This window comes from Brachionichthys hirsutus, chromosome 20 (genome assembly GCF_040956055.1).
Source record: "Brachionichthys hirsutus isolate HB-005 chromosome 20, CSIRO-AGI_Bhir_v1, whole genome shotgun sequence".
Classification (NCBI taxonomy): Eukaryota; Metazoa; Chordata; class Actinopteri; order Lophiiformes; family Brachionichthyidae; genus Brachionichthys; species Brachionichthys hirsutus.
The window spans coordinates 9,541,284-9,566,890 of NC_090916.1; the positions used below are offsets into that span (position 1 = coordinate 9,541,284).

The 25,607-nt window shown below is 56.8% G+C and overlaps 4 protein-coding genes across 5 annotated transcripts; 2 read left to right on the top strand and 2 right to left on the bottom strand.

Moving 5' to 3' along the window:
- Positions 1-137: 137 nt before the first annotated feature.
- brf1b (BRF1 RNA polymerase III transcription initiation factor subunit b) lies at positions 138-8,742 on the top strand. The gene is made up of 17 exons (XM_068754158.1): positions 138-321; positions 804-884; positions 991-1,164; positions 2,040-2,071; positions 2,154-2,226; positions 5,190-5,339; positions 5,420-5,513; positions 5,579-5,705; positions 5,807-5,846; positions 6,241-6,336; positions 6,415-6,776; positions 7,059-7,140; positions 7,224-7,276; positions 7,678-7,970; positions 8,033-8,084; positions 8,162-8,336; positions 8,461-8,742. The coding sequence occupies exons 1-17, from the start codon at positions 138-140 to the stop codon at positions 8,490-8,492; spliced, it is 2,100 nt and encodes a 699-aa protein (XP_068610259.1). The 3' UTR covers positions 8,493-8,742.
- On the bottom strand, positions 2,427-5,070 carry LOC137909699 (BTB/POZ domain-containing protein 6-B-like). The gene is made up of 5 exons (XM_068754159.1): positions 4,984-5,070; positions 4,047-4,279; positions 3,882-3,972; positions 3,684-3,802; positions 2,427-3,596 (listed from the first exon to the last, which is right to left on the bottom strand). The coding sequence occupies exons 2-5, from the start codon at positions 4,232-4,234 to the stop codon at positions 2,564-2,566; spliced, it is 1,431 nt and encodes a 476-aa protein (XP_068610260.1). The 5' UTR covers positions 4,235-4,279; positions 4,984-5,070; the 3' UTR covers positions 2,427-2,563.
- Positions 8,743-9,207: 465 nt separating the features above from the next.
- vipas39 (VPS33B interacting protein, apical-basolateral polarity regulator, spe-39 homolog) lies at positions 9,208-13,823 on the top strand. 2 transcript variants are annotated; one of them, XM_068753411.1, is made up of 19 exons: positions 9,208-9,213; positions 9,616-9,699; positions 10,502-10,613; positions 10,677-10,814; positions 10,917-10,952; positions 11,103-11,167; positions 11,258-11,314; positions 11,410-11,502; positions 11,600-11,633; positions 11,760-11,862; positions 11,951-11,978; positions 12,064-12,137; positions 12,243-12,318; positions 12,634-12,768; positions 12,834-12,875; positions 12,948-13,124; positions 13,199-13,288; positions 13,366-13,470; positions 13,551-13,823. In XM_068753411.1, exons 2-19 carry the CDS (start codon positions 9,616-9,618, stop codon positions 13,569-13,571), a joined length of 1,470 nt encoding a protein of 489 aa, XP_068609512.1. In that variant the 5' UTR covers positions 9,208-9,213; the 3' UTR covers positions 13,572-13,823. The 2 variants fall into 2 exon arrangements, with proteins under 2 accessions (XP_068609512.1, XP_068609513.1); XM_068753412.1 differs by lacking the exons at positions 9,208-9,213; positions 9,616-9,699 and having other exon boundaries at positions 10,039-10,613; positions 12,565-12,768.
- A 6-nt stretch (positions 13,824-13,829) lies between these two features.
- Positions 13,830-25,607, bottom strand: cdc42bpb (CDC42 binding protein kinase beta (DMPK-like)). The gene is made up of 37 exons (XM_068753771.1): positions 25,521-25,607; positions 25,324-25,419; positions 25,084-25,232; positions 24,581-24,674; positions 23,397-23,597; positions 22,873-23,121; positions 22,521-22,752; positions 22,326-22,433; positions 22,088-22,221; positions 21,577-21,819; positions 21,181-21,291; positions 20,857-21,101; positions 20,678-20,783; positions 20,476-20,600; positions 20,289-20,394; positions 20,041-20,189; positions 19,869-19,966; positions 19,709-19,782; positions 19,444-19,488; positions 18,835-18,909; positions 18,682-18,753; positions 18,482-18,587; positions 18,270-18,406; positions 18,054-18,193; positions 17,881-17,962; positions 17,576-17,792; positions 17,443-17,505; positions 17,112-17,353; positions 16,675-17,029; positions 16,486-16,583; positions 16,340-16,424; positions 16,134-16,251; positions 15,702-15,819; positions 15,339-15,569; positions 14,890-14,998; positions 14,700-14,761; positions 13,830-14,568 (listed from the first exon to the last, which is right to left on the bottom strand). The coding sequence occupies exons 1-37, from the start codon at positions 25,587-25,589 to the stop codon at positions 14,446-14,448; spliced, it is 5,067 nt and encodes a 1,688-aa protein (XP_068609872.1). The 5' UTR covers positions 25,590-25,607; the 3' UTR covers positions 13,830-14,445.

The following is a 25,607-nucleotide window of genomic DNA, read 5'->3' on the forward strand; positions in this document are numbered from 1 at the left end:
GCTCTCACATAGACACGGATAGGTCCGTTAAATAAACGTTACGAATGTGCTATTAAAGGACCAACACGCAGATTTACCTCAACTTACCTTCCCCCCCCCCCCCCCCCCAGGGCAGCGTTGACCTCTGACCTCCAGCAATGAGCTCCAGGGTGTGTCGGACCTGCGGGGGTTCAGACATAGACGTGGACCAGGCCCGGGGCAGCGCTGTGTGTACCGGATGCGGTTCCGTCCTCGAGGACAACATCATCGTCTCTGAGATTCAGTTTGTGGAAGGAAGTGGAGGCGTTTCATCTGCCGTGGGACAGTTTGTCTCGGCTGACGGTGAGACCAGCCGTGTCCATCGTTAGCCCATCAGTCTGCGTCAGCGGATCTTACATGCATGTAATCCATTACAAGTAATCCATTACAGCTGGAGACTGGCCTGCATTTCATGACGGGCCGCTTTAAGTTAGGAGGCGGATATTCAGGAGTTCTGGTTCCGGTGACTTCCTGTTAGCAGTAGCGTAGCAAACGAACCGGCTGCTTGTCAACAAACCTGAATTTGTGTCAAAAAAGCTCAAGGATGACAAACTAAAGGCCATCGAGACACCCGCTCCCACGTTCCAGTTTTAGTGGTCGCAAAGAAAAGCGGCAAGGCCCTGTGGTTCCTAATCTAAGCAGCTCGTCACCTGGTCGTCATGGCGACAGCGGAAGATGATGCTCGGCAGGTTTACGCCGATCACAGAGACATCGGTTGACAAACGAAAGGACGCGCTACGCATGAAATCCGATCCCGACTCACCCGTCCGTCCGTCCGTCTGCAGGTCCGGCTAAAGCTCCTCTCATCGGTTCTGGTTATCACACCAGCGTCGGCAAAGAATCCAGAGCCCAGACCCTGCAGAGCGGTGAGTAGCGTCATCATCATCATCATCACGCCAGGCCTTCACGAGTACGATCCCAGAACGGATCTGGGCTAAGCTAACGAGCTAAGCTAACGAGCCGTGTCTCCAGGTAAGCGCCAGATCCAGCAGCTGGGCAGTCAGCTGCAGCTCAACCAGCACTGCTTGGACACGGCCTTCAACTTCTTCAAGATGGTGGTCAGCAAACACCTGACGCGAGGACGCAAGTCGGAGCACGTCATCGCCGCCTGCCTTTACCTGGTCTGCCGCACTGAGGGGACGCCACGTATCCTAGCAACCAGCGATGCGTCTGGGTGTAGTTCTGTTGCGTTGTCTGGGCCTCCACGTATCCTAGCAACCAGCGATGCGTCCGGGTGTAGTTCTGTTGCATTGTCTGGGCCTCCACGTATCCTAGCAACCAGCGATGCGTCCGGGTGTGGTTCTGTTGCGTTGTCTGGGCCTCCACGTATCCTGGCAACCAGCGATGCGTCCGGGTGTAGTTCTGTTGCATTGTCTGGGCCTCCACGTATCCTAGCAACCAGCGATGCGTCCGGGTGTGGTTCTGTTGCGTTGTCTGGGCCTCCACGTATCCTAGCAACCAGCGATGCGTCCGGGTGTAGTTCTGTTGCGTTGTCTGGGCCTCCACGTATCCTAGCAACCAGCGATGCGTCCGGGTGTAGTTCTGTTGCGTTGTCTGGGCCTCCACGTATCCTAGCAACCAGCGATGCGTCCGGGTGTAGTTCTGTTGCGTTGTCTGGGCCTCCACGTATCCTAGCAACCAGCGATGCGTCCGGGTGTAGTTCTGTTGCGTTGTCTGGGCCTCCACGTATCCTAGCAACCAGCGATGCGTCCGGGTGTAGTTCTGTTGCGTTGTCTGGGCCTCCACGTATCCTAGCAACCAGCGATGCGTCCGCGTGTAGTTCTGTTGCGTTGTCTGGGCCTCCACGTATCCTAGCAACCAGAGATGCGTCCGGGTGTAGTTCTGTTGCGTTGTCTGGGCCTCCACGTATCCTAGCAACCAGCGATGCGTCCGGGTGTAGTTCTGTTGCGTTGTCTGGGCCTCCGCGTATCCTAGCAACCAGCGATGCGTCCGGGCGTAGTTCTGTTGCGTTGTCTGGGCCTCCGCGTAGAAGCTGCTCCTTTTCCTGAACTGCACTTCAGACATGCTGCTGGACCTGAGCGACCTGCTGCAGGTAGGACCGACCCCCCCCCCCCCCCCCCAGAATAATCAGGCTCTCAGCAGAGTAGCAGCAGCTTGAGGTCTCATGTGTTCAGGTGAACGTGTACATCCTGGGGAAGACCTTCCTGCTGTTGGCCCGCGAGCTCTGCATCAACGCCCCCGCCATCGGTGAGGATCCCGCAGCTCTTCCTATCAAACGGTTTATTTATTAACGGACGTGAATCAGTGAGATTTAGCATCAACCCGAGCAGCGAGGTGAATTCAGACCTCGGGGCTCTTTCCTGCCCCCTCGTGGCAGCTGCCTGACACTACACCCACAAACAGTTGCAGCCGAGGATTTTGTCCTTTTCTGTTTCAGTAACTTCGACTTTAATTTTCGATCATTATTTACTTTGAGAACCACAGACAGTAATCAGATTACAGTTTTACAACAACATTCAGTCAGCTTCCGTCTCCCCGGCGCCACCCGGCGGTCGGAACGAGCGCTCTGACAGGAAGTTCTGCTTCAGCAGTAGAAGACCAACTCGGGGATCTGCCCGCCCTGCACGCCGGTCCCGTTGGTACTGTCCGACGAACACTGGAACTGGAAAGTCACTTTCCCACATTGGACCTCCGTCATCCCCTCCTGTCCGAAGTAGCTCAGCTCGCTGCCGTCCAGGACGGCGCTGGCGGTGTAGAAAGTGTCCTGTTCCACCTGGACCGGGTGCTCGAACCGGACGGGGAACGTGCTGCTGGACCCGTCGGACAGGAACCTGGTGAAGCTCTGGGCCAGGAGGCTCCCCTGCCTCTTCAGCTCGATCTTCACGCTGTACTCGGCCTTCCCGCCGCTCGAGCCGTACAGGCTGAGGCCGGCGACGAAGATGCGGCGGTCCACGGCGAACTGGATGCTGTCGCAGCGGCCCCTGTAGCGCCACTGGTTGCTGCGGTACGCCGAGGACTGGAAGCGGTGGCACCTCTGCGGCGCCAGGCCGGCCCGCTTCGGCAGCGGGAAGTCCAGCCTGGGCTTGTCGGAGGCCGTGAACCACAGGAAGATGTCGTGAGTCTCCTTCAGCGTCAGGACGTCCGACTGCGCCGCCCCGTCCGCGAACTCCTGCAACGTCATGGCGGGGATCCGGACCAGGCGCAGGGCCTTGCCCAGCACCGCCCGCTGGTTCCTGGGGGTCCCCGCCAGACCCTGGCGCCGACACTCGGCCGCCGCCCAGCTCAGCGCCGCCTGGAAGATCAGGACCTCGCGGACGTTGAGCGACTCCCGCCGCAGGATGATCTCCAGCGTGGGCCGGTCGATCTCACAGAAGCCCTCGGAGCGCAGCGCCAGCTCGGCCTGGGCGTCGATCACCTCCCAGCAGTGCTGCGTCAGGTCCGGCTCCTCGAACAGCCGGCTCTGGGACAGCAGCACGCAGGCGTTCTTCGCCTCCAGGCTGGTCTCCAGGAAGGCCACGCACGCCCTCGCCAGCGCCGGGACGATGTACTTCTTAGCGGCGTAGAGCGTGGCGAGCACCGTGTCGGGCTCCAGCTCGATCTCGTCGCTGTACATGTACCTGAGGGCGGAGCAAACGGCAGCGTGAGGACACACGGCGTGGGGGGGGGGGGGGGCAGGGGGGGGCCACCGTCCCGTCCGCACTCACTTCAGCAGGATGAGGAAGGCGGCCGGCTCCACGTCAGGAATGTGGATCTCAGACTGGCCCTCGGCCAGATCCCCGTAAAACATGGCGCCGAACACGGAGCTGCCCACCGCCAGGACGTACTGCAACGCCAAGACAGGCAACCAATCAGAGGCCCGGCCCAGAGAGGGCAGGGCGAGGGGAGGCGGCGCAGCGTCACACCTTATGAGCGGGAACCCTCTGCGTGTCTCCCGGGGGCCCGACGATGAAGTGGACGTCCGCCATCTGCTCGTTGTTGAACATCAGGGCGTTCCTGCGGGACGAAACGGCAACGGCGAATCAACGAGCAGAACCGAACGCCCGGGTCGGGCGCCGCCCGCCGCTCACCTCTCCCGGAGCGTGGGCTGGGCCTCCTGCCAGCCGTCCCTCTCGTCCCGGTCGGCGGCGCTCGGCTGAACGTCTTCGTGCTCGGGGTCGCTGGCCGGCGGCGCCGGGTCGCTCTGCTGGATGAAGCTCTTCTTCACCTCCTCCTCGCTGCTGTGGGGGAGGCTGGTGGAGAAAAGCTCGGCCGCCATGTTGTCCTCCTCCTGGTCACCACCTCACAGCGCGACGACCGCGTCCTGTCGGGGATTAACAGCATCTCAATGCGGTTTGACGCACGCCGTGACGTCACGACGGCGGCTTTATTCTCTACACCCATTGTGGTTTAATCCGGTGATCTCTGTTTCCATGGCAGCAGGATTAAGCCTTCTAGAAATATCTAATAATAAATATCAATATGATCCGGATGCAAGCTGCCATGTTAGCATGACTCATCAGAACACAAACGCGACGTTCGTTTGAATGTTCTGGGACACCCGGGGGAGGACGGGGAGGTCAGGGTGAGGGTTCCCGCCCGCATGGGACGTACCGATCGGGTGAATGAAGTGAGCCCGACCTTGAAACACGTCAGCCGCGCATCGATCACGTCTGGGCTGATTTTAGCCGATAGCGTCGGCAGGTCGACTCATCAATAATCACGCAACCTCCGTCTGCCCGCTAGCATCACGTCGCTAGCCGCTTAGCCTTCAACCTGACCGACACCCGCCATGCAGTGCGGCAACGTCAACAAGCCGAACGCGCCGCCCCGGGCCTCCTTCGGGCCTCCTCCGGGCCCCGTCCGTCAGACCCCGGGGACGCGTCCGGGCCTCGTCCGGGCGCCGTCCGTCAGACCCCGGGGACGCGTCCGGGCCTCACCCGTCAGACCCCGGGGACGCGTCCGGGCCTCGTCCGGGCCCCGTCCGTCAGACCCCGGGGACGCGTCCGGGCCTCGTCCGGGCCTCACCTGTCAGACTCCCGTCCCGCTCGCTCCGACACCCGCCTGCGTTCGTGTCTCCGGACGCCATCTTAAACTCTCCTGCTGCTCCACCGAGCTGCGCCGCGCGGGGGCGACAGAGCGCGGAAAAACGGTCACCCTGCGACGTCATGCGTTAGAGCAGAACGTCAACTAAATCGTTGAACGTCTCCTCTTCCTCCCCTCTTCCTCCTCAGACCCCTGTCTCTACATCCCCCGCTTCGCTCACATGTTGGAGTTCGGGCTGAAAACTCACGAGGTCTCCATGACGGCTCTTCGTCTTGTCCAGAGGATGAAGAGGGACTGGATGCACACGGGACGCCGGCCCTCCGGGCTCTGTGGAGCAGGTCCGGCACGGAGACGCGTCTGATGGGGGAGGTCGACAGAGACGCTGCATGCTCACCCCCGTGTCCTCTCCTCACCTCAGCGCTCCTGGTGGCAGCTCGGATGCATAAGTTCCGTCGGACGGTGAAGGATGTGATCGGCGTGGTGAAGGTCTGCCAGACCACGCTGAGGAAGAGGTGAGAGCCCCGTAGACCGATGGAGCTGGGTCGCAGCAGATCATCCGTCCCCTCCCCCCTCCCAGATTAACGGAGTTCGAGGACACGCCCACCAGCCAGCTGACCATCGACGAGTTCATGAGAATCGATCTGGAGCAGGAATGTGATCCGCCCTCCTTCATCGCCGGACAGCACAAAGCCAAGATGCAGCAGGTAGACCCGCCCCCATCTCTGATTGGCTGCTGACGGCAGCAAACTAACGATCAATAACCGAACCGATCGTCGACTCGGTCCTCTCCTCTCTCCGCCTGCAGCTGGAGCAGCAGCTGGCCCAGAAGCTGGATGACGTCGAAGGTCGGTTCCAAACCATGTTCCGGGTCTTTAGAACACTTTAGAACACTCAGGGGGTCGTTGAGAACAGGGGTCCCCAAGCACCGATCAGGGACACGGTACCGACCCGGTACCAATCCGAGACCCGGGACCCCGTATTGATCTGGGACCCGAGACCTAGGACATGAACCCAGGACAGGACCTTAGGACATGAACCCAGGACATGAACCTAGGACATGAACCTAGGACAGGACCTTAGGACATGAACCTAGGACAGGACCTTAGGACATGAACCTAGGACATGAACCCAGGACAAGACCTTAGGACATGAACCCAGGACATGAACCTAGGACATAAACCTAGGACAGGACCTTAGGACAGGAACCTAGGACACTAAAGACACCTTTTCTGCTATTAGGACAAATCAGCTGCTACAAAGATGAGATTGAGACCGAGCTGGAAAAAAGCAGGCCGAAGCTGAGTGGGATCTACGCCGCCTACGCCAAAGAGACCGGTACGATGGCCGTCCAGTCTGTCCGAAGGTCGCCGTGGAAACGGGGATGTTCAACGGTCCTTTAATTCTTGTTTTCAGAGCCTGAAGTTGCAGAAGATTTGTCCGTGACCTCTGAAAAGGAGCCACCGGAAGCTGAAGACGACGAGCTCCAAGCCGCTGCCCAGCAACTGACGCAGGACTTCCTGTGCCAGGTGATCCAAGAGGAGGAGGGGCGGGGCAAGACAGCTGCAGACAGCAGGAAGGAGGAGGGGTCTCAGCATCGGGCCACGCCTCTGACTGTCATCCTAGGAAAGCTGCCGCCCCCCGTCAGCCTCGGCCTCCAGCAGACATTGGACGAGAAACCAGGCGGTAAGAGTGGACTCAGCGTCCTGCACCCAGAGGAAGGGAAGGAGGGCGGCGACCTGGACCTGGGCGGGATTGACGATGAGGAGATCGATAAGGTCAGTTCACTCATTGAGTTTTTACACACCTGATCCAATTTGCGTTGAGCTCCGCATCTTTCTCTGATCCTGGATGTGGGACTTAAAGAGACAGTTTACCCCAAACCCCCGCTGCTTACGGATGAGAGGCCAGCTAGCGCTACGGCTAACCGCCGCTGATTACATCACATCCTGTCAGGACGTCCTTTATGATTTAATGCTGAACAAACAAAGCCAACTTGTCTTTTGGTGAGTAATAACCAGAGACAAAGCACAAATGGACATGTCCTCCTTGGGCTGCAGTACATTCTCAACGATGAGGAGGTGAAGGTGAAGACGGAGCTGTGGATGAAGCAGAACGCCGAATACCTGAAAGAGCAGCAAGGTCAGGACGATGGATCATCATCATCATTGTCGTCATCAATACAGTCCACTCGAGATTTCAGATTCTCTTTCAATCTGTTTCAGAGAAAGAAGAGAGGATAAAGAAAGAGAAAGAACAGGGGACATATAAAGAGAAGGTAAAGAGTAACGAAGGTTGGCTGCAGTACTTACACTAACCACCAGGCGGCCGGCCTTTGGCTGCAGTACTTACCCTAACCACCAGGGGCCAGCCTTTGGCTGCAGTACTTACACTAACCACCAGGGGGCAGGCCTTTGGCTGCAGTACTTTCACTAACCACCAGGGGGACGGCCTTTGGCTGCAGTACTTACACTAACCACCAGAGGGCCGGCCTTTGGCTGCAGTACTTACACTAGCCACCAGGGGGCCGCCCCGTTTCACAGCCCACCTGTGACTGGTTTCATTTAAATAAAGTTTAGACTTCAATCACACGTGGATGGCACTGAGTCGCTGTTGAATAAAGATTAAATTAATCGAAGGTTCTATGTCAATAAAGTTTCAACTGGCTTCCATTTCCAGCCAAAGAAAGCCAAGCAGAAGAAGGAGCAGATTCTGGCGTCGACGGCGGGCGAGGCGATCGAGAGGATGCTGGAGAAGAAGAGGATCTCCAGCAAGATCAACTACGACGTCCTCAGAGACCTGAACAGCCGAGGGACAGGAAGCGGCGGGGGCAGCAGTCCCAGCAGGTCCTCCTCCGACCTCCCAGACGCCGCCGCCGCCGCCACGCGGAAACGAGTTGCCCGCCGCCGCCGCAAGAAGAGCAGCGACATCAACCGAAGTCTCGCCGCGACCACGAGCATCATCGGGAAAAGGTACCGTCAGCCGATCCGTGATCCCGCGGGCGATCAATATGAACATACGCCTTCCTCTCCAGGGTTCGCCACCTCATATCCTCCGCATCAAAGAAGAAGAAAACAGCTGTCCAGGTGAGGAACCACGCCCACCTCACCTGCTGCCATGGAAACGCGTGGCCTGCTTAAACGCGGCGTGTTTGACTTCTCAGGAGGAAAGGTCAGTCGCCCTGACCCCAGAACCGACAGCCGAAGCCACGCCCCAACCAGAAGCAGACCTCGGCTCCGGCCAGGTGGCTCCGCCCACTGCGCCGGAGGGCGAGGAGGAGGAGGAGGAGGAAGAGGAGGTGGAGGAGGAGTGTGTCAGCGCTCTGCAGCTCGTCGGAGGTCAGTGCAGAATGAAATTTCCAGGTGCATTCTGGGAAAGAGGAGGAATTTATAGCATGAATAACGATCTGAAAACATATTAATAAACGCACTGATTGATTGATTGATTGGGTTTGTGTTTCAGATTACGGCTATGAGGAGGAGGAAGTCCTCTAGCTCCTGACTCACCTTTGACCTCCATCAGATGTCACTGGGATCAATATGAGTGATCAGTTAAAGAAAGAAAGCATCGACTTGTGATGCCTTTTAGTCAGAATAGATCTTAAACGCCTTTTTAAAGAAGCGCCGTCCTCCTCGATGTTTGTTTATTTTTATACGCCTGTCGGGTTTCGTTTGTATATTCGTGTTGTGTACTTTGTGTATTTAACAGTAATATTTGTGTGTCTGTAATAAATCAAACATTCCATGAGAGAATAAAAAAAATCTTTGGAACGGTTTGGCTTCATGATGAGGGGACAGGGCTAGAGGACGACCCAGGAGAAGGGACATGGACGTAGGGAGGGAGGACATGAGAGGGGACAGGGCTCGAGGACGACCCAGGAGAAGGGACATGGACGTAGGAGGGGAGGACATGAGAGGGGACAGGGCTAGAGGACGACCCAGGAGAAGGGACATGGACGTAGGGAGGGAGGACATGAGAGGGGACAGGGCTAGAGGACGACCCAGGAGAAGGGACATGGACGTAGGGAGGGACGACATGAGAGGGGACAGGGCTAGAGGACGACCCAGGAGAAGGGACATGGACGTAGGGAGGGAGGACATGAGAGGGGACAGGGCTAGAGATTATAATTAATCGATAGAGGATTCACTACAACTCCCAGCAGCCACCGCGCGGCTGAAAGCTTCCGTCAGAGAGGAAGAGGGAGACGAGCTGAAGGTAAAAACAGCTGATCGGTACCGATGATTATTGGCGTTAACCGAATTATTGTTGTATAGATTTATATGTGACGTATCTGCGTGATTACGTCACTCTTTCTAACATTTTCTTTCATCGTAACAAAGAATGACGTCCCGTTAAAAACCGCTGTTAGCCTAATGCATGCTAAGTAGCTTCCTGCTGTCATATGCTCAAAAACCTCACAAAATACACAGCAATACGTACAAATACACCGCAAATACACATTATTACATGTGAATACGCATAAATACACGCGTGAGCAGTGATTATTAACGCGAGAACTTTCCGACTCGAATATTAAATCATTCTGATAGCATTAGCAGCTAACAGCTGACCGTGCTGTTCGCGTTGGCACTTTAAATAAAGTTGTGATGTGTTCAGATGATGAAGAGTAAAGCAGACGATGAAGACTACTGGGATTACTCCACGTTCAAAGCCTTCTCCTTCGAAGATGAAGACGACAGCGTAAGACCCGAACTGGACTCGGAACCAGCCTGATGGGTTCAGGGAACCTGGGAGAAACGAGAGTCTATAAAATGACGTCAGCTTCAGTTCTAGGAAAATGTTGTTTTTGTTTTCTTAACTTTAAACTACTGCATTTAATCTACTTTTATCATTTAAACTCGAACCTGGTTATTAATGCTAATAGCCTGATTTAATGAACGTAAATATTCGTTGCGTGTTGTGGAGGATTCGGGTGTGTCACTGCACCTGTGATTGTGTGTCTGCGTGATTGTGTGATTGTGTGTCACTGCACCTGTGATTGTGTGTCTGTGTGATTGTGTGTCTGTGTGATTGTGTGTCTGTGTGTCTGTGTGATTGTGTGTCACTGCACCTGTGATTGTGTGTCTGTGTGATTGTGTGTCTGCGTGATTGTGTGTCTGCGTGTCTGTGTGATTGTGTGTCACTGCACCTGTGATTGTGTGTCTGTGTGATTGTGTGTCTGTGTGATTGTGTGTCTGCGTGATTGTGTGTCTGCGTGTCTGTGTGATTGTGTGTCACTGCACCTGTGATTGTGTGTCTGTGTGATTGTGTGTCTGTGTGTCTGTGTGATTGTGTGTCTGTGTGATTGTGTGATTGTGTGTCTGCGTGATTGTGTGTCTGTGTGTCTGTGTGATTGTGTGTCTGTGTGATTGTGTGATTGTGTGTCTGTGTGATTGTGTGATTGTGTGTCTGCGTGATTGTGTGTCTGTGTGATTGTGTGATTGTGTGTCTGTGTGATTGTGTGATTGTGTGTCTGTGTGATTGTGTGATTGTGTGTCGTCAGCTACAAGAGTCAAAGAAAGCTGTGAACAGCATCCGCAGCATGGTGGAGGAAGATGACGATGAAGAAGACGATGACGTGGAGAAAGTCAGCTGGAGTGGAAAGCCCGTCGAGAGTAAGAAGTCATTCTTGTAATTGGGCCCCTGCTGAAAATCCTGAACTGTGATTGGCTCCTCAGGTATCTCCTGGTCGGTCAGAGAGACGGCAGCATCCAATCAGAGGACAGACAGAGAGCCCGCCTTACCCAAAATCAACACAGACACGCCCAGCATGAGCAAGAGTAACTCTGGGTACTCGCTGAGCGCTCTGTTCAAAGGTGAGACGCGTGACCCGATCGGGTCGCGATCGGGTCACGACCGGGTCACGATCGGGTCACGACCGGGTCACGTGACCGAAGCTTCACTCCGTTGCTCTGCAGGAAGATCCAGAGGAAGCTTCCAGTCCTTCAACGACTGTGAGTCTGAACTCGAACGAATGATCCGATTCGTTATTATTGATCCATCAGAGGAAGACAGAAATAACTCCAAATACTGAAATAAAAATGAAGAAGAAATGAAGTATAAATACATGAATAAAGGTTCACGCCCACATTTTGGTGCTTCAGCGTTCAGCGAATCGACCGCCAGGCTCTACGCTCCCGAACTCAGAAAACCCAAATCTGAATACAAGGTGAGGCAGGTAATCTGATTACAGTCACTGGTCATCTCGTTGCCGTCTGTCTACTGGTCGCCTGACGATGATGTCACATTGTGATGTCAGGATTACGTCAGTGATTGGTCGCCGGAGGAGACGGTCAGCAGGATGCAGCAGGGAAAGGTAAAACCTGTCAGAAATACTGCAGTGCTACTGTGTAGTATTACTCTAGTATTACTGTCTAGTATTACTGTTCAGTATTACTGTGTGTGTTTCAGGTTGTGTCTCTGGAGAAGTTTCGGTCTCTTCAGGACAAACTGCTGCTGCTCGACTTCGCCGTCGGCGCTCACGACGGAAACGTCATCACTGCCGTAACTTTATTTACAGTCTGATTCACAACAAACCTGTAAACTTTATTAACAAGCCCGTCAATCGCAGCTGAACACGCTCTGCTCCATCTCCCTACAGGTTTTAATTTTTTTAAAGAGGACTCTGAATAAAGGTGAGACCACCGCTCCCTATGATTCAGTTCGGCTAGACCTGGTCCAGGATCAGTTCGGTTAGACCTGGTCCAGGATCAGTTCGGTTAGACCTGGTCCAGGATCAGTTCTACCTGTCTTCTGCTCAGAGGTTCTGTTTCGGGAGCTGGAGTCCAGGGAGACGCCTCTGAGACATTTCATCCACTATCTGACTGAGACCAGGGACCAGAGGCTGCTGCTGGATTTGCTCAGGTGTCTGTCCACGCCTGTACCTGTACCTGTACCTGTACCTGCACCTGACACACCTGATGTATTTCATGATCTGTTTCCTTGTCTTCAGAGCTCTGGGCCGGACGGAAGACGTGGCTGTAAGTTGAACCCGCTGCTAACATGCTAGCTGTAGCCATGGCGACAGGAAGCAATGTTATTTCCTGTCTGTTTCCATGGCGATAGCTGCTGCAGTACAAAGAACACCTGAGCATTGCTGATGAAAACAAGAGGCGGGACTTCCTGAAGACCTGCGCCAGGTGAGCGAGGCCTTGAGTTCTGATTGTTTGTTTTTGTTCTTCTCCTGAACGACCTCAGAGATGTTTGTTCTTTGTTTGTTCTTTCGTTTGTTTGTTTGTTTTCAGTCTCCCGTTTCCGGGGGAAGACGCCGCTCTGGTCCAGGATCACTTCACGCTGCTGGAGCGACAGATTATCATCGAGGTTTGTGGTTGAAATGTAACTTAACTCAGTCGGTTTTAATCCCAGTTGAACCGTCGTCTGTCCCGCCCGGTTTTAATCCCAGTTGAACCGTCGTCTGTCCCGCCCGGTTTTAATCCCAGTTGAACCGTTGTCTGTCCCGCCTGGTTGTAATCCCAGTTGAACTGTCCCGCCTGGTTGTAATCCCAGTTGAACTGTCCCGTCTGGTTTTAATCCCAGTTGAACTGTCCCGCCTGGTTTCAATCCCAGTTGAACTGTCGTCTGTCCCGCCTGGTTTTAATCCCAGTTGAACTGTCGTCTGTCCCGCCTGGTTTCCAGGCCAACGATCAGCAGGCTGAGCTCGGAGGGACTGTGGACGTGTTCCAGAAGTTCCCCCGCCGCGCTTCGATCGTGAACACGCCGCTGGTCACCACGCTGTACTACTGCTGCTTCTACCACTACGCCGAGCCCGAGGTGGGTCCGGCGCCGTGATCCGGATTAGTGGAACCGGATTGAACCGGCTCTTTGTTGCTTTGCAGGGAACGTACAGCAGCCCGCTGAACGTCCGTCAGACCTTCAAGGTGAGCGCCGCCGTTGTCTCATCGCCGGTCTCTTCGACGCGCCGATCGACAGCCGTTGACCTTTGACCCCAGATCCCGGCGAAGCAGTACTTTGTGACGGCGTTGGCGGCTCGGGCGAAGCTGAAGGCGTGGTCGGACGTAGACGCCCTCTTCACCAGCAGGAACTGGCTCGGCTTCGCCAGGAAAAAGTCTCCGCTCAGCTTCCAGCGAGTCGTTGACGTCCTACAGAAAAGCTCCGCCCCTACACAGGTGAAGGGGCGTGGCCTGCAATCGCACAGCCAGGTTGCTCCGCGGGACTGACGGGGGTGTGGCTTGATTGACAGGTGCTCCAGGGCTACGTGGCGCTGGTGGAAGACGCCGAGCTGCGCATCAGTTTGGCTCAGAAACACAAATGTCACGACATCGTCATCAACGTGAGACACGCACGAAAGAAGCTCTCTGATTGGCCGACTGCTTAAACCACCTGACGGGTGTTCTTTGTGTCGAGCAGACGTACCGGGACCTGAAGGACCGGCAGCTGTTGCTAGGATACAGGGGAAAGGTGGAGAAGGGATCTGCAGAGGAGAGGAAGATCAATGAACTGCTCAATAACTCGGTGAGGAAGAGGAGGGGGAGGGGTCAGCGGTTTCCATCTTCGTCATGTGACCTGACTGAACGGCTCGTCTTCTCTTTCAGCAAATCCGGTGGAAGAACTGAGCTTTCAACGAAAGACTTTTACTTTGAAAAACGGCAGAAGCTTCCTGCGTGAAGACCTGAGCTTCCGTCGCCATGGCATCAAGAACATCCTGTCGCCTCACCGGTTACAGGGCTTGACTCCGCCCACGGAGTTCAGGACAGGTGGATCATACATTTCTGCCGAGTCATCGCTAGGCGACCTGGTCAACATTCCTCAACAACCTGTTTTATAAATATGAATGTAAAAAAATAAAAGTATAATTAAAATGTGAATCTTTCTCTTCAGATTCTTTTATTGAGTTTGTTTGACTGCTAACATGTTTTATCATTTTACAAAGATCCTTGAACTGGTGACTCCGGAAGAAAAAGCAGTAGTGTTCAGGTGAGCTCCCCCCCCCCCCGCCTTCCCCTCTCACCTGACCTCTGAAGTCAGAGGGCGGAGTCAAGGGGGCAACAGGAAAGATCAGACACAAAATCAAAGGTTATTTTTCTCCTACAAACAACTTGATGTGCAACTTTAACAAAATGTTGAAATTAATTTCATACAGTGTTTTTTTTTTATTCCATCAGAGTGAGACCTCCTGTCTGTTAGCCACAGTTAGCTCGACCGCTAACAGCCCACAAAAGCTTTAATAGGAAGTTATTTAATAAAGAAGAAAAGGATTGGTCCCACAGGGCCAATCAGACTAAAGGTCGAAGGTCAAACACAGCAGCCATCAGTAGGGCTCGGTTAAAACCAGGGGCGGGGCTTCCCAGCAGGTAAAATCTAATCAATACAAAAGCAGCAGGAAGCTCAGACTCACCCCGCCACAATAAAATCATCAAGTAAAATTTAAACTGTCTCCAGCCTGATTGGTTCATCCTCCTCCCCTAGGTGTACAGGGTGGGCGGAGCCTCAGGGATCCATATCCAGGTCTTCTAGCGTGAGCTGGCTGCGGTGGGGGGAGTTCGGGCTGGGGGGGCTGCTGGGGTTGGAGCTGTTGGAGGGGGTCGAGTGTTTGGTGGAGTCCGAGTCGGGCTGGGGGGGGGGGGCAGAGAGAGAGAGCAATGATAAAGTTCACCGTCCCAAACCAGACGTGTGTGTGTGTGTGTGTGTGTGTGTGTGTGCGTGTGTGCGTGCGTGCGTGCGTGCGCGTGCGTGCGTGTTACCTCTCGGTCCAGGTTGTGGTCAAGATCAGAGACATTTCGAGACGATGCTCCTCCCCCAAAATCTGAACCAATGAGAACACAGATCAGAGTTCAGACAGTGTGCGTGTCCAAAACACAAAGACGACACGAAGCTGATGATGTCATCGTGCGTGTGACATCATAACCATCAAACACACAGGCGTGTGCGTACCTGAAGCCGTGCGAGTGATGTGTGCCTTGCTCCTCTGTTGCCGGGAGATAGTAGACAGTGGGCGGGGCTTATCTCTAATTGACTCCTCCTGAGAGGAAGACAGCACGCTCTGCACACACACACACACACACACACACACACACACAGCCGTTAACCTCGGCTTCAGCGCCCCCTGGTGGTTCCATTAAAGTTCTGCTCATGAACTGGGCATTCAAATCATGAACTCAGTCTCCCAGAAGGCTGTTGCCGGGGCTCATGGGAGATGTAGTCACTGAGGTTTCAAAGGAGGGTTGTGGCTGCTGCTGACTGATGATGCCTTCAAGTCATATCAGATTTACAGTAATTTCCAGCGTCCGACGAGTCACAACTCACCAGTGCAGACATGCAGGGAAGGAGTGTGGGGAAGGAGGGTGAGCAGAGGAGGGGGCGAGAGAGAGGAGCTGGCCTACCCTTCCCAGAGAGGAGATGGAGGGAGAGGAGGAGGAGGAGGAAGGCTGCAAGAGGCTCTGCTGGGAGGAGGAGGAAGAGGAGGCCTCTTTCTGCAAGAAAGCGCCGGCCGACGCCGAAGTCATGTGATAGACGTGCTCAAAGTTGGAGGGGGGAGAGATGAGGGTGTGACGGGAGGAGGAAGAGGAGGGGGAGGGAGACGGGGAAGGGGAGAGGGAGGTGAAATCACCAACCTGCATATTAGGGGGGGGGGGGGGAGATAGGGGGAGGCGAAGAGAGAAGAGAGGAGGAAGTCAGTGTGATGAACAGAGGGAGGGGGGGGGGGGGAGAACATGCCAGAAGGAGGAGCTGCAGTGAGGAGGTACCAGAGGGAGGTCCATGAGGACCTGCATGCCGTCTCCTGGTCCCATGTGGGCCACGTGGTTGAAGTTGGTCGGATTAGAAATCATCCTGGATCTCAGCTCGGGATCCCTCAGCATCTCCCTGGAAACGACAACGACAACACAACACACATTAACACACACACACACACACACACACATTAACACACACACTCACACACACACATTAACACACACACTCACACACACACACACACACATTAACACACACACATTAACACACACACACACACACACACATTAACACACACGCAAGCACACACACACACACACATTAACACACACATTAACACACGACACACACACACACGCACACACCTTAACACACACACACACACACACACGCACACACACACACACGCGCACACCTTAACACACACACACACACACACACACCTCCTCTGCTGAAGTCTCTCCTCATCAGGAACTTTGAACAGGAACTTCCTCTTGCTGCGGGTTCGAACCATCAACTTCCTGCTGTGGTCCGAGGTGTCCGGGATGGCGAGGCCTCCCTCTGGAGGGACAGACAGGCGGAGACAGACAGACGGGTCAGCGTCTGGGTGGGGGCGGGCCTTCGGCGCTCAGGTGGGCCCGGGTTCTACCTGACGACGCGTTGCTGAAGTAAAGCAGACGCGGCGGTTCTGAGCTCAGCAGGTTCAGCGTCCCGTCGACGTTCAGGGGTCGGATCTGAGGGCAGAGGTCACGTGAGCCCGGGGCTGCGCTGTGATTGGCTGTAGGCGGGGCCTACCTTGCAGAGGGAGATGGTCTGGACCCACTCGGCGGTGTGGACGTCGAACACGTCGACGCCGTAGTCGCTGTAGACGGTCAGGTGGGAGGAGTTTGAGCCTGGCGAGAGAGAGAGAGACGAGCGCCGGTCATTTCCTGACGGCGGGACGGGGTCGCCCGTGTTTCTACCGTCCTACGGCGCTGGACGTACTGCACGCGAGGGGCGTGGCGGGCCACATCAGCTCCTGCGCCCGGGACCGGCGCCCCTGCCCGTCCACGTAGATCCCGAGGAGGCTGAAGCACAGCAGGAACTCCGTGGCGCCCACCTCCAGGGCGTGCAGGGCGTCCAGCGGCTGCTGGGCCAGGAAGGCCAGCGACGGGTCCCCCGGGCTGACCAGGCTGACGGGCGACGCCTCCCCCTGCAGCGCCAGCAGGGCGAACCCGGAGGCGTAGCCGACGCACAGCCGCTCCCGCAGCATGCCCAGCCACTGCGCCACGTCCGGCGCCTGCACCTCCCACAGCTTCCTGTGGTGCGGCTTGGTCCGCGTGATCTCGTAGCACAGGACCTGGAGGGGGAGGACCCGACACGGTAGAACCCGCAGCGGCGAGGGGCGGGGCCTCCAGGCGGACCCCCCCAGGTGAGCTCACCTGACGCTTCACGGCCGCCAGCAGACAGGCGGGGCCTCCGGGTCGCAGCACGCCGGTCGTGATCGCCTGGCAACCCTTGGTCTCCGGCAACTTGTCGTCGAAAGCGGACTCCGCCCCGTCTAGCGCCCCCCAGGGGTGAAGGTGAACGTAGCGGTTCCGACCGCAGAGCAAAGCAACGATCTTCTCCTTCGGGATCAGGTCGATCTGATAAACCTTCTTGCTGTCCGTCGCCCGGACGATCACTGGAGGCGGAGACGGGGGCGGGGACGGAAGGTCGTTACTCGGACTCAACGGGACATTACCTGTCTGTCTGCCTGTCTGTCTGTCTCACCGTCTCTGGTCACCTCCACCACGAACAGGCCGTCCTCCGTTCCCAGAGCGACCCTCTCCGGATCTGAAGGGAAAGAAAACGTCAACGGAGCGGAACGCCACGGGGAAAGGACGAGCGCCGCCGAGGGCGGTACCGAGCACGGCGGCGGACAGCGCGGTCTTGATGACGGGCAGCGAGGCGTCGTAGGCCTCGTGCAGGACGTGGACCTGCCGGTTCTTCAGCAGGTTCTTGGCCAGGATGCTCTGGAGACCCTCCAGGATCCGGACCCACTTCCTCTTCTCCACCTCACTCTCCGCCAGAACCAGCAGAGACAGCGAGGACAGCTGGGCGATCAGCTGAGACGACGTCATCTGATCCCGACAGACAAAAGGAAGAGGGGTCAGGGACAAAGGGCGCGGCCGGCCGGCGTCCCCGGGGCGTGGGGGCGGGGTCTCCTACCCTGAAGATGCACGGGACGTCCTTCCTGGTGGCGTGGATCACGTCGGACGCCAGGACCGAGCTGACGGAGAACTCCTCGTCCCTGTAACAGAGCGAAGACGTTCCAGGACCAGCAGCCAGGACGGCGGCAGGAAGACGCGCGTGGACGGGACGCCCGTCTGCGTCCCCCTCACCTGAGGTCCAGCACCAGACTGGCCACCACGCCCGGCTGGGTGGACTTCCCCTCCGGGATGTCGTAGAGGAACAGTTTACAGTCGGAGACCACGGCGAACGCTCGCTGCCAGCCCTTCTTCACGCCGCTGGGCTTCGGGATCTGCCGGAGAAACGGCGAGGTGAGAGGCGGAGCCAGGAGGCGGTGCCGAGGGGGCGGTGCCGCCTTGGCCGCTCACCCTGACGTAGCCCTTGTAGGCGGTGCCGATGCCTCGCTGGACATCGATGCCCTGCGGCCTCTTGGCCTGCTCTGCTGGGATTGGACAGACCAAGGGGGCGTGGTCTTTGCAGGAAACGTGGCAGATGAAGGAACACACTGAGGAGAGAGGCAGGCGTTAGCCGCGGCTGTGGCGGGGGCGTGTCCGAGCGGGGGGGGGGGGGGGGGGCGTACCTTCGCAGCCGTAGCCCTGCCTGGCGAGCCCCACCATCAGCGAGGTGCAGTGGGTGCACTGGGAGGGGCTGGAGAACGTCCTGATGCTCAGCTGGTGAGCTTTGGGCTGCGAACAAAGCACACGCCGTTCAACACGAAGCTTCGCCTCGCTCACCCGACCGACCCCCCCCACACACACACACACACACACACACACACACCTTTGGTAGGGACAGCCCTGAGCGCTGGTAGGTGGGGGAGGGGCTCGCTGGAACGGAGGCCGCTTTAGCTTCCTGTTAGCACAAACCGGTCGGCGAGTCAGAACACGCCAAGCAACCGTTCACCGGCGCGAACGACCGCCGCTCGGGACTGACCTCGTTATCGGAGACTGGAGACGGAGAGGGGGGCGTGGTCTCTGCCTTCTGAGGGGTGGAGTCTATGTCTGTGTTCTGCAGGTAGAAGAGGAGAAAGGCGTTTGACGGCGTCTGGAGCGGATTTAAAATCAGTCCGGCGCCGTTTCCCGTTTTTTGTGACGTCGTGTTGCCGTCATTTGACTTTTCGGCGAAAACGAAGAGCGAGGAAAGCACAGCTGCTACTCATAGCTAGCGCTAACGGCAACACGTGCACCTCATGGGGAACCAATAAGATGACAGGAACAACGGAAGACAAGAGCTGCCCCTCCGGCGCTGCCCTCATCACGGACGGACGGACGGACGGACACCAGCAGGCGTCCCTCGTTGTGAATAAATAAATCAACGATGCTCCCCTGAGCCGCCTGCTGATTGGGCGATGTACAAAAAGACTGATGTTCCAATGAGCCAATCAGATGGACGCTAACCGTAACCACAAAAATCAATGGCCCGCTGTTAGCACGAAGCTAGCAGCTACAGCTGAGGTTAGTTCTGACAGCGAGCTGCCCCACGGGACAGTGAGGGTAAGGGTGGTATGCAAGGGATTGTGGGTAATCTGGCGGGTGAACTTACTTGTTCCCAGAGAGCGAACAGCGAGGAGGCGGAGCAAATTGACGCCTCAATGTTGCAGAGAGAACACAAACAACAACTTCAGACATTCAAAGCTACACTCGAGTGACATCATCATCGTGCGACTTGCCGATCGGCTGAACACGGAAGGTTAAATGACATCCCGTCATCACAGGCTGAACTCGATCGCACACAAGAGTTTGTGAAATTACAAATCTAAACAAGGAAAAAAGAGAAGGGAGGCGGGGCCAAGGGACAGACGACTCACTCTGAAGTCAGGAGCCAGAGGAGACGTGTTGAAGTATTCAAAGATGGAGTCCTGGAAGTCTGGAAGTTTCATTCCTGCAGAGAGGGGGGGGGGTATCAGGCCCTGCCTTGGGTTCGGACCAGTAACGATTCCGAACCCTGAGGCGCCCCGGAGGCCTGACCTTTATCGGGGCGGGCCCGACTCTCCTCCATCTCCTTCTTCAGGCTGTCCACCTGCTCCCCCATATCTCGACTCCGCTCCTCCGACTCCTTCAGCTTACTGCAGAGAGACAGGCGGGTGAGCAGAGAGACGGCCGAGCAGAGCGACGGGTGGATCTCCGCGTGACCTCCGACCTCTCCAGGCTGATGTTGGCGGCTTTGACTTTGCGAAGCTCCTCCTGAACCAGCTGTTTGGCCCTGAGCTCAGCGTCCAGCGCCGACTGGAGCTCCAGCCGGGCCGACATGTCCAACTTCTGACTGCGACGCACCTTCCACAGGGGGTCCTGCACGGGGGGGCGGGGCCAGAGAGGAACAGTCAGGGCCAAACCGGAGACAGCCGTGGGGGGGGGGGGGGGGGGCTCGGCCCAAACCCGGATTCCTACCAGAGTTCTGGTCCCCAAGCTGGAGCTGCGCAGCGTTTCCAGCTCGTCCGTCATCTTGGTGGCCAAAGCCTGAAGGTAGCCGCGAGCGTCCTTCTCGTCGCTCACCCTGCGGACACAGACGCACGGCGACTCATGAGGGGCGCCCCCCAGGCGGGGCCGGGTCCAGAACCACGCGGTCCGGACTCACCACTGGATGATCTCTGCTATCTGGGCCTCCCAGTGGGCCACGCTCTCCTTCTTGGAGGACAGGTCCTGAAGGTCGTCCTCCAGCTGACGGTTCTGAGTCGTCAGTTTATCCACGAAGGAGCAGAGCTGAGCGGGACAGCGGGACAGACCCGTTAGGACGCCGTCTCGGCCTGCGCCCGGACCGGGTCCGGCCCGTCCCTCACCTTGTCCGTCTCGGCCGTCAGTTTGCGGTTTTCCTCCGTCGACAGGTTCTTCTCTCGTTCGTGTTTCTCCTTCAGAGCGGCCACCGCCTCGTCCATCTCCGTCCGTCTGCAGGGACGCACGGAACCAGAACCGGGTCAGAACCCACCTGCCCCTCGTTTGGGCCTGCTTCGGGACTCACCTGTCCCTCTTGTCCTTGTCCAGCCTGTCCCGGAGCTGCAGCAGCTCCTTGTTGGCAGCGAGCTGCGCCCCCTCGGACTCGTGCAGGTCTTTCCGGAGGTTTTTGATCTCGGAGGAGTGGGCGGAGTCTCTCCTCAGCAGCTCCTCCTCATAGAACAGGACTTTCTTATCAAGCTCCGCCTTCAGACGGGACAGCTCCTGCTGAGACTCCGCCCCTCCGGTCGCTGCGCTCCGTCCCTGCTGGGACTGAGAGCAGATGCAGGAGGAGCAGTTTGAGTTTCAGACGGTTGGCCGTGTGTGTGTGTGCGTGTGCGTGACCTCTGACCTTCAGGCTCTCCAGCTCAGACTCCAGCTGTTTGGAGTAAACCTCACTGTGCTCCCTCAGCTTCCTCTCCTTGGACGCCTCCGCCTTTGCATCGTCCAGCTGAGCCTCGAGCTGAGAAACGCACACCCCCAATGCTTTTATTGTGAAAATCTGCCCGTCTCATGTCACATCAACTTTATTTATAAAAACAAAACAAGCATGACAATTAAAAAGATAACTGTTTTATGTGTAAATAAACTATGAATTGATTATTAATCTTCACTCAGTTGATAAATAAGTTACATCCTGTTTAAACATTGATCACCGTCGCCCTCTAATGAACGAAAAGAAGAATGACAACTCGATAAAAACCAGCTTATTGATCGGGTCGCCCCCAGGGTTTCAGGACTGCCTCACCTCCTTGCGGTTCTTCTCCGTCTTGCGGATCTCCTGCCTCATGCCGTCCATCTTCTGCAGGACGACATCCATCTCCTCCTCCTTGTCCCGGAGCTGCCGGGTGAGACGCTGTTTGGAGGAGCGGAGGTCGGCCATCCTCTCCGACAGGTCGGAGAACTCCTGCAGGGCCAGCTTCCTCTGAGAGTGAGCCTCCTTCAGCTCCTTCGTCTGACTCCTCAGACGCTCCAGAGAGTCGGACAGCTGCTGCTCGCAGGAGGAGGAGGAGGAGGAGGAGGAGGACACAGGATGAGTCCAGAAGGTAAATGGACTCCATGACTTCTATAATTCACCTTAATAAGGTACCTGAACGCATCATAATAGCAAAGTATTGGATATAAAACTAGCGTCACGATCTCAGGGAGTAATTATTGTACGTCTCACACACACACACACACACAGCTGTATGACAGATGCATCAATGGGCGCCATCCTGCTTCCGTTACTATGACGACACAGCCGGGGTGTGATGTACCTTGTGGACTTCGTCTTTTTCCTGTCTCAGGGTCTTCACCTGCTTCTCCAGGGTCTTCAGTTTGGAGGCGGAGCTCTCGTAGTCCTGCCTCAGCGTGACCGCCTCCTCCAGCTGGTGCTCCAGCCTATCAGAGTCTACGACAGAGAGGTAGCTTCAACGGCAGGATGCTGACAGCTAACAGGGATCACAGAAGAACATGCTAACGCTACGCTAACCAGGCTCCTCCCCTCTCTCTGACCTGCCAGCTTCTTCTTCAGCCGTTCGATCTCCTCGTTCAGCTTCTTGATCTCCTTGTCTCGGGTCAGCGTTCCTCCCCGGGCCGGCGCCTGCAGGGCCTGGGTCGACTCTGGGCGGATGGAGGACAGAGGTCAGGGGTTCAGCATCCGTCAGGAGCCGGTCAGAATTAAACGCTTCAGCACGCGTCCCGCCTCACCCTGCAGTTTGCGGTTCAGCTCCTGTTTCTCCTGCTCCAGCCGGCGGATCCTCCTCTCAAAAGCCTCCACCTCCTGACCTCCTCCTTCCCCGTCCACTTCCTGAGGAGCGCCGCGCCCGGTCCGGCTTATGGAGGCGCCGTCTGCAAAGCAACTTCCGGTGGTGTAGGTGAAACCGACGAAGGGGAGGTGCTGGCCAGTGAAACCCGCGTGCAGCAGAGGGGGGCTGATTTCCTGGAGGAGAAACCGCCCGTCAGACTGGATCAGCTCCACAATGACCTGAGGCAGGACCGGTTCCAGCCAACGAGGGGCCGGACCGGGACCCGGCTCAGAACACCGGACACTCCTCCTCACCGGGTTCTTGAGGACGTCGTCGTCCACATCAAAGTTGGAAGTGTCAGTCGGCGAGGACACATCCGGGATGTAAGGGGCCTCGGTGGCCCGGATGTTGTCCCAGTCGATCCCGCCGAAGAACGGGTGGCTCTTAAAGTCCGAGATCCCGTTCAAGCCGAGACGCCGCTCCCTGGAGCAGAGCAGGCGCTGGATCAGGTCCTTTGCGTCCTCGGAGACGTTGGTCACGTGGGAGGGGAACTGGAAGCGATCCTGAAGATGAACAGGAAGGAAAACGATAAGAGGGGAAACAGGAAACGGAGTAACGAGGCCGGAGAGGGACGGGAAGACAGGAACGGAGAGCAGGACAGCGGCCGCTCGTCTCCCGAGACCAGATCGCATTTAGAAGAGAGGAAGTAGGACACGAGTCTGGAGACATCAGAGCAGCTCCAACACTTTTCAGGTTCAACCATCCAGCGCAGCCCGACGGGCGAGTTCCTGCCCAAACTCAAAGGAAGTCCGTCCTCGGGGGAGACGGGCGGACTGACCTCGTGGTTCATGATCTTCCCGTAGGTCTCCACCAGCGACTCGGCGTAGAACGGCGTCTCTCCGTACAGCATCTCGTACATGCAGACCCCCAGGGACCACCAGTCGCACTCCGGGCCGTAGCGGCCCATCCCGTCCTCCATCGCCTGCAGGATCTCAGGGGAGATGTAGTCCGGGGTGCCCACCGCCACGGAGGACTGCACCTGAACGGGCACGCAGACACCAGTCATCCCCGGGAGGGCCCCGAGCGGGTTCTAGCCAGACGGTAACGGGGTTCTAGCCAGACGGTAACAGGGTCCTAGCCAGACGTTAGCGGGGTTCTAGCCAGACAGTAACGGGGTTCTAGTCAGACGGCAACGGGGTTCTAGCCAGACGGTAACAGGGTCCTAGCCAGACGTTAGCGGGGTTCTAGCCAGACGTTAGCGGGGTTCTAGCCAGACGTTAGCGGGGTTCTAGCCAGACGTTAGCGGGGTTCTAGCCAGACGTTAGCGGGGTTCTAGCCAGACGTTAGCGGGGTTCTAGCCAGACGTTAGCGGGGTTCTAGCCAGACGTTAGCGGGGTTCTAGCCAGACGGTAGCGGGGTTCTAGCCAGACGGTAGTGGGGTTCTAGCCAGATGGTAGCGGGGTTCTAGCCAGACGGTAGCGGGGTTCTAGTCAGACGGTAGCGGGGTTCTAGCCAGACGGCAGCGGGGTTCTAGTCAGACGGTAGTGGGGTTCTAGCCAGATGGTAGCGGGGCTCTAGCCAGATGGTAGCGGGGTTCTAGCCAGACGGTAGTGGGGTTCTAGCCAGACGGTAACGGGGTTCTAGTCAGACGGCAACGGGGTTCTAGTCAGACGTTAACGGGGTCCTAGCCAGACGGTAGCGGGGTTCTAGCCAGACGGTAACGGGGTTCTAGTCAGACGTTAACGGGGTTCTAGCCAGACGGTAACGGGGTTCTAGCCAGACGGTAACGGGGTTCTAGCCAGACGGTAACGGGGTTCTAGTCAGACGGTAACGGGGTTCTAGCCAGACGGTAACGGGGTTCTAGCCAGACGGTAACGGGGTCCTAGCCAGACGTTAACGGGGTTCTAGTCAGACGGTAACGGGGTTCTAGCCAGACGGTAACGGGGTTCTAGCCAGACGGTAACGGGGTCCTAGCCAGACATTAACGGGGTTCTAGCCAGACGGTAACGGGGTCTGTGTTACCGTGCCGTCGGACATCATGCGGAGGCAGGATCCGAAGTCCGCCAGGCGGATGTGGCCGTTCACGTCCAACAGGACGTTGTCGGGTTTGATGTCTCTGCGACACAAAGACAAACGCGTTCAGCGGAACGCCTCATTATTATGGGATGGAACGGGTCCGGGGCTCGAGATAAACCTGAGGGAGGTCAGAACTGATAGCATCGACTGCAGAAACATCTTCTGAAACCCGATTCTCACGCAGACAAGTTGCCACGGCAACAGTCAGACTATAAATAAAAGAGCGAGGACTCGGAGCAGACCTCTCTCCACCATCTCTCATCTAACTGGGATGTGGCGTGGTTAACTGGAGGGCAACTGGGATCAGTTTCTGCACAGGAAGGAAGACTGAACAGGACATAACTACATTTCCCAGGGGGCACTGCTGCCAGGAAGAGTCCATTTCCTCTGAAACTGATGCTGCATCCAACGCCATCCGTCTGCTGGGTGCTCGCCAGTACAACCAGTACCTGTGGATGTAGCGCTGCTGGTGGATGGAGTGGACGGCGAGCACCATCTCGGCCACGTAGAACTTGGACATGTCTTCTGGAAGACGATCTTCAAACTTGCTGAGCAGCGTTAGCAAGTCCCCGCCCACATAGTAATCCATCACCAGGTACTGCAGTACAGGACACCGAAAAACACAGTCGGTCACCCGGACCCCCACAGCAGCGGCACCAGAACCAGGACCAGGTGGACCCGTTACTCACCAGGTAGTTGTCGTCCTGGAACGCGTAGTGCAGAGTCGTGATCCACTGACTGTCTCCTCTCACCAGGACGTCCCGTTCTTCTCTGAAACACGCCGTCTGTGCACATCACGGGTTCACGTGTCAATAGCTTGACGCGGTCTACACAGGAGCAGTAGAACTGGACTGGGACCGGAGACGGGACCGGGCTCCCCACTCACCTCGGCTCGCTTTAACATCTCCCACTTATTGAGAATCTTCATGGCATAAACTCTCTCTGTGTCTTTCATCTTCACCACGGCAACCTG